Genomic DNA, 7,947 nt, shown 5'->3' on the forward strand with positions numbered 1-7,947 from the left:
TAAGCAGACTTAGTGAAGAATTTTGGAATTGATCTTTGATTAGTGGACTGAATCATAACTGAACTTCACTTATCATAATTAGTGAAATTTTGACTCCAAAATTTGGCTTCACAAATTCAATTTCAAATTCAAGTGAAATTCAAATTCAAATTTTCCTCCAATTTTGTGTGACATTTAGGTTATAAATAAAGGTCATGTGTGTCCATTTTTTCAATTTTGATCATTTAAGAATTAAACTTTAAAGTTCAGACTTCTTTAGAGACACTAAATTTTGTGCTCTTCTCTTCCTCCCCCTTCACTCATCTTCTATATTCAAGCTCTTATCCATGACTTCCTATGATGGTGAGTTTCTTCTAGACTCATCTTCTACTTAAAGTGACATCTCCAGTTATCTTTCTCCCTCTCCATTCCACTACAATCAAACCTCAAGAAACAAAAAAGTACACTGATAAAAAAGATCCAAGGCTTATAAACTTCACATGAAGATATCAGGATTTGTGTAATTTTACAAAACTTAAGAGATCTTTGTGTAATCTTTTGAAACTTAATTTCCCCTTGTTATAAAACTGTTTTCAAAATGGTTTATGATTTTTTTACCTAAATACTCTTAATTATTTTATAATAAATTAATGTTATAAATAAATAAAATAAATTCATTGTCCATGTCCATGAAGATGACTATAACACAGAATAATTGAAAGTAATTAAGTAGACATGATGGGATAATGAACACCAATAATTTTAAGGATAATTTAAAAAATATATAAATTGCTAATAAATTTAATATTATTAAAAAAATTAACCAACATTTTTAATTGAGTGTGAATAGTTAAAAGGACATGTTTAAGCATCACAATGACATCTTTAATCCGTGTTTTTTTAAGCAAAAATGCATGCTTAAGCATCACAATGAGACATTTAATCCCAACTAGGTTAAGCAAGTAAGAAAGAAATACATGGATCATAGGGGGGCAAAACCAAACCTAGAAGCAAAAACATGTAATGATAACAATGTAAACCTAAAAATCCAAGATCTTAATCCTTTGCTTCCAAAATCAATTTGGAAAGTTTGAACCCATAAAAAATAAGGCATAATCAGTCCCAGGAAGAAAAAATAAGAAAAAGCAAAGTCTCAAGAAATCAAATCAACCACACCAATAAATGTCAACATGAATTTCCACTCCGGTGCTCAGGGATGATGGAGCCTCCCATCTAATGCATGTGTCCGCCTTAAAAAAAACTTCCATTCATCGGTACGATTCAGGGCGTTTTGGCTTGCTTTGAACAACAGCCTCAATCTTCTCCATCACAACAGGAGTCAATAATGGAATGACATCGATTGCTTTCATGTTCTCTTGAATCTGAGCAACAGAAAACAGAAAAAATAAGATAATATTACGATGGCAAAATCATTCTCGCAAGTTATATATCAAATTAAGAATGGCATCAATTTCTTTTATGTTATGTTGAACGAGTTGAATCTAAGCAACATGAAACAGAAAAAAAATATAAAAATTTTGACAGCAAAGTCCATTCTTGCAGGCAAGTTATAATTTTGCATGTACAGGGATATGTAAGCTGCTACTATTTCATTGCCCAATCATATGTACAATATATTTTTTAATCCTCTTTATTACGAAAAAATAATGTCAAAAGGTTACATATACAATAAAGTATGCATATGGTTAGGAGGAGGACTTCTGTTTCTTTTCCCTATAGCATGCATTGATTTTCTGTTAACTGCTTTGCTCAATCAATGTAAATTATGCATCCTATACAGACTGGTTGTGTAAGTTTGTCCACATGTAAAGGTTAAACCACCATTCTGTTTCGGATTATTTGAAAGAAAAAGTTCCTTCTACAAACTATACTATACGTAAGAGTACAGAAGCTCCATATTACCACACCAAATGCATCATTTAGAAATTTTATCCTTATTTTCAGATTCAATTCAGTCCAGAACTCTTAACATCCTTATAATAAAAGTTCATACTTAGAATTCAAACTTAAATAGATGTCATTATAACTTCATATTTTATATAGTCATATTTCAATTTAAGCCATCCATAATATATTTCTCAATTCAACACAGTAGCATTTGAGAAGAGAAAATCCAAATAAGTAGTTCCTACATGCATTCTAATACAAGACATGTATGATGGGATAACTACTAGTGTGAGAAACCCAAGAAAGGACTTTCCTAAAGAGACAACATCACATCAATGTAGTTCTTACTTGTTTAATTTATCTTGGATATATTTACCAGGGACATATGATAAGGAGTTGGGTATTACGGAGATGCCCAAGTCCCATATCAAGTAGTATGGGATGCTCAATGTGTGAGAGTGATAGAAGGCAATATGTATAGTTGGAATCTCATTGAAAACTATCTAATTGAAAGCCTAGATCACTTTTCTATAACTAGCCAAAATGGCCATTCAACGCCAGTAAACCACTTCTGAAAGCTAACCTCAATATCCCAATAGATTAATTCGGCTTAAAATATGGAGGAATCTAAAAGAGAGGATATGAGCAATGCATGGTTTAGAGAGTAGAGGAAGATATACCAAAGCATAAGCAATGAAAGATTCAAATTCAAAGGAACAAACAACAAAGTTGTGTCAGTGTTGTTCACATGTTGGAAATGAGCAATGCATGGTGTAGTAAGACACAGACAAGCAATCAAAAGGACAACAATTAACAGAAATTTTAATCTACACCCCATACTATCATATATGTAAAAGGTCTCAACATTCAGCTTTAAAAGGTTAAAATAGTCAATTGAAAAATATAAGTTGATCTCATTTTCCCTCAAAGCCACAGAACAGACAATGTTACAATAGTTTGCAAAATGGACACATAATTCAATTATTGAATCTGTATTTATCCTTAAATAAATAAAACAGACCATGATATTTTGCTTAAACCAGGACTATTCTTGAAACTTGGTTCCCTAAATGCTAAAAAAAAAAAAAAAAAACTGCACTTGCTTCCAAGGAAGCAAAACAATCAGTTTTACAAGCACAGGTTGCAGTGAAAGTCATACATATGCAACAGTTTGTAGGGAAATGCAGAGTGAAATGCAGTTTAAACATCAAAAGCATAAGCAAACGAGAAACAGTACATTATAGTCCAACTTAACTATAATTCTTTAAGAGAAAGTGTTAAAAACATTAGCCTCTTAATCTGATTCTAGCTTCCTTCATTTGTAATGTAGAAATCTTCATATCACTAGGAAAACAGAACAATACCTCCCAACAAAGCACTTATAAAAACAAAGTGAAGAAACCTGATGTGGGCCACCGATTAGGATTACCATTTCTCTTTATTTAAATATTGAATTAGTTCGGTTTATTTTGTTTCTTCATATTTCCCTGTCTTTATAAGATCTGCATATCAGAATCCCTGATTTCAATTCCTCACTATTATTATTTTTTATTAAGATAATTGTTAGTTATGATTATACTAATTACTGCTCTCTTTATTTTTTATTTTACCAATTAGGACAGTTAAAAGTTGTTTATGTTAGACCTGTTTAGAATAAAAGGGTTTTAGTATGTAGAGTACCTAATTACCATTTACTCATATGCCTCTCTCTCTTTCTCCCTTATCTCTTTCTTCAAGGACAATTGTAAAATTACAATCATATCAATAAAGGATATCTATGTAAGCCTTTTTTAGAAGGCAGACTTAATAGGAACATCATCAATGATAAAGTATTTTCAGAAAAAAGGTTGTGTTAGTTTAGGAGGGGTTATGTCAAAGACGAGTCTACTTCTCCCTTTCACTATAGATCACAAGAAGGAGTCTTCTGTGCCTAAGCCCGTGACCCATCCTACGCAAAGGTCCATAACAAAAAGCCTCTCCACAATAACACCACACATAATCAAAAGAAGAAAAGACACTTATCCTTTCATCTCAGAAATCAAGGTGAACAAAAGTAAATAACAGACAAACAAAGACAACAGAATGACAGATAGGGCATAAAGAACAACAATCAGGATCAACAATCCTGGATCATAGGCATTGATACCAGAACAAAATAATCTTAAAAAACAGGTTAGTTTCTCACCACAATGCAATCAACATTTCATCAACAGATAAATAATCACTCTCCTTTACGGTAAATAAACCCAACAACAAAAAGAACTAACCTGAGACTCCTTTGTAGCACCACAGATAACCGAGGAAACATTAGGATTAGCAGCACACCACGCAATTGCAAGCTGAGACAACGGCACACCAAGCTCTTCCGCAATTGGCTTCAATCCATCAACCTTCTTAAGCACATCATCAACCAGCGACCTCGACGCCAGATTCTACAAAAAAAAAAAAAATAACCACACATAAATAACAAAAGCACCAGAATAATAAATAAATAAAATCCTGTTCTACTCCCTGAGATTGTAAGCATCAATCACTTTAGTCCTTACAACAACAACAACAACAACAACGCCTTATCCCACTAGGTGGGGTCGGCTAATCACTTTAGTCCTTAACTTTACAAAATCATTAAGAGTCTCAAAAAGACTAAAACAAATACTAAATAGCATTACATAAAATGAGGATTAAAATAAAGATTTCCTAAAGCGGAAAAGTACTTTGTAATTTTCCAAAGCGAATCTGCTATCTGGTGGTATAACTCCTTTCTTATATTTCCCAGTGAGCACTCCAGAGGCAAGAGGACTCCATGTAGTGAGGCCTGTGCCATAGTTGGTGTACAGAGGAAGAAACTCCGACTCAACCTGCAACATGATCAAGTCAAATCAAAAGCCCAATTAGGTGAAAACATCAAAACCAAATAAAAGAAGAGACATTAAATGCACAAAACATAAATGCAGTTCTTCAAAAGTGTATTTTTCGTTTTATTCTCTTGTCAGAATTACTAAAGGCTCACGCAGATTCTTGAAGTGAAAATCCAATCCTGATTAGAGAACAGTACCAAAAGCTCTTAAAGAACAGCATCTAAGATTTGTCCAATTAAAAGACCAAAACCAAAACCAAATAACAGAAATGCTTGCATACAGTCTCGAATACACTCTTTCGAACACAATTATATCAATAACTAAGTGTGTTAGAGTGTGTCACTAGCACTCCTGGCAGAACAAATACCTTGTGCCTAGACGAGTTTATGATAAAAAATGTTCTATCAACAATCTTTTTTTTTTATGATCCTATTAGTACGAAGTAGTGCCCGCCAGATGCATTGGCTAATATTCCTCAAGGACAGTGAGCGCACATAATGTGAGTATTGCCTTCCAACAACATGGTTCATTCCATATCTAAGGCCAGGATTCTGAACCCTGGACCACTTGGTTAACCATTGTTGGTCCTATCAACAGAGTCTCTAACACACTATTTCAAACATTTTCATACAAACATATTCATGCCAATAATAAAATGTGTTAGAAAACATGTTACTAGCATTTCTCGCTGTTACCAAGGGATCTAGCTAAGTAGTTGTTGGTTGGTTGAGCAAGTGTGTGAGTGTTGTAAACCCCTGATCCCATGTTGGATTCCTACAGATATAAAAAAAAAAAAAAAAAACATTTCTCGCTGCAGAGCAAATATACCTTGTGCCTGGACAAGAGGTTATACTCAGGCTGTTCAACAATAGGCCCAACAAGGTCCAATCTCTGAGCCACAGCCCACGCCTCGGTGATCTGCTGAGCCGACCACTCGCTAGTGCCCCAGTAGAAGGCCCAGCCCCTATCAATAACATGGTTCATGGCCCTCACGGTTTCCTCTATGGGAGTAGAGGAATCCGGGCGGTGACAGTAGAGAACATCCACGTATTCCATGTCGAGGCGTTTCAAGGAGGCCTTGGTTCCCTCAACGACGTGCTTGCGGGAGAGCCCCTTGTCGTTGGGCCCCTGTCCACCCCAAAATATCTTGGTGGAAACGACGATGTCGGAGCGCTTCCAGCCCAGCTCCCGGATGGCCTGGCCCATGATTTCCTCGGCGCGGCCGTTGGCGTAGACCTCGGCGTTGTCGAAGAAGTTCACGCCGTGGTCGCGGCAGCACTGGAGGAGGGCCTTCGCCTCCTTCACGTCTAGCTGGTTACCGAAGCTCACCCACGCCCCGTAGGAGAGCTGGCTCACCTTCAGTCCCGACCGGCCCAGGTTCTTGTACTGCATTTTCTTTGTTAAACTGGATTTGGATTTGGATTTGGATCTGGATCCGATGCCAGGGAAGAAGAAGAAGAAGAAGAAGAAGGAGGAGGAGGAGGAGGTACTAGAGAGAGAGAGAGAGAGTGTGTGTGAGTCAGTTGGAGAAAGTTGATAAAGGAAAGAGAGAAATAAAGGGTGTGTGTGAGTGACAGAAGATGGATCGGTGATAGGTGGAATTTTGTATACGTGTAAACTGATTGAGATGGGACTTGGAACAAGCGAAGAGCACGTGACATTCATTTAATTAATACACGTATGTATATATGCAATGACATCGATCAAGATTAAGATTCTTTAAACATAATTGATAGTATTTTTTTTTTAAGGTATAGTTACATTTTTTAAGATTCTTTGTTTTTCTATTTTTCTTGTTGTTGCTATTGTTTTTCTATTTTTATTTTAAGGTATAGTTACATTTGATTCAAATGCCATTCAATATTTGAATTTATGTTTTTTCGATTTTGTTTGGACTGTTAATTTTATTTAGATTAAACATTTTCTTTTAGTTCTTTTGTAATTTTCTCGTTGTAAGAGACTTTTTTTATTTTTGTAAAGTACAGCTACATTTGTGTCAAATACTACTGAATATTTGAATTTTCATTTTTGTGATTTTTTCTATGGATTGTTGATTCATTTTGATTAAACAATTTTCTTTTAGTTCTTTTGTAATTTTTTTGTTGTAGGAGTTCTTTTTAAAAAAAAATTAGGTATTGTTACATTTGTGTCGAATGACATTGAATATGTACAGTTTCTGGAATATTATTTTTTTGGTGGATTGTTAATTTTTTTTTTTCAGATTACACCATTTTCTTTTAGTTCTTTTGTAGTTTTCTGGCTGTAGGAGTTTTGCTTTTTAGTTACATTTGTGTAAATGTTATTGAATATTTTGAATTTATATTTTTCTGGAATATTAGTTTTTTTTTGGATTGTTAATTTTATTGATTAATATTAGGTTGCTAATGTGAAGAAGAATATAGAGATAGCGTAAGGTGTTGGTGTTTTGGTACTACGCAGCAAATTTTATTCATCAGGAGAAGGTGATTAAGGATGCCACAATCTTGTAGGAAAATAAAGTTGTTGAGGATAATTTTGTAAATATCATATTAAGCAAGGTGATGCAATGTTTTGTTTTGTTTTGGTGATTGGATTGTTTTCATTCTCTTAATTTTCTAAGAATGAAGGGAGAACTATAGATATAAACCATGAGATTGTATTTAAATGGTCTAGATTGAAAGAAAAAAAAATATTGAGATTCATATTTGTTAAATGATTGTATTTGATAAAGTAGATATCTTTAACTCTTTTAAGCATAAATGTAGTAAACTAATTATTGTTATTTAGAAAGAATAATATTTTTTTAAATTTAAGATTTCATATTATTCTATTATTATTTTTTAATTAAATCAGTATTACTTAAATATTGTCGTTTCTTTTGTTTTTAAAATCTCAAACTATCCGGCTGCTTCTTTTAATTTTATTTTTATTCTAAAAAACTTGAAATATGTTTTTTTTTAAATATAAGAATTATTTTTCCAACAATAAATAAATATACAATAATACTTGTGTTTTCCGTTTTTAATTTATCTACAATATATCACAATACAAATACGGACACGGGCATTTTCGCGCATGTGAATCCGTTAGCAATAATAATGTAGATGAATATAAATTTTATTTTTTATCAGCAACAATAATATATTAATATCCGCACCTGAGGTGCTAAGTGTACAAAAGGATTAGTCCATGCACACCACCTCTAACTTGTTTACAATCCCCC

At 33.6% G+C, this 7,947-nt stretch overlaps 1 protein-coding gene across 1 annotated transcript; it reads right to left on the minus strand.

The window, feature by feature from the left end:
- Positions 1-856: 856 nt before the first annotated feature.
- LOC114372334 (probable voltage-gated potassium channel subunit beta) lies at positions 857-6,305 on the minus strand. The gene is made up of 4 exons (XM_028329833.1): positions 5,574-6,305; positions 4,602-4,745; positions 4,155-4,319; positions 857-1,361 (listed from the first exon to the last, which is right to left on the minus strand). The coding sequence occupies exons 1-4, from the start codon at positions 6,135-6,137 to the stop codon at positions 1,248-1,250; spliced, it is 987 nt and encodes a 328-aa protein (XP_028185634.1). The 5' UTR covers positions 6,138-6,305; the 3' UTR covers positions 857-1,247.
- Between the last annotated feature and the right edge of the window lie 1,642 nt (positions 6,306-7,947).

This window comes from Glycine soja, chromosome 10, assembly GCF_004193775.1.
Source record: "Glycine soja cultivar W05 chromosome 10, ASM419377v2, whole genome shotgun sequence".
NCBI classification, from domain to species: Eukaryota; Viridiplantae; Streptophyta; class Magnoliopsida; order Fabales; family Fabaceae; genus Glycine; species Glycine soja.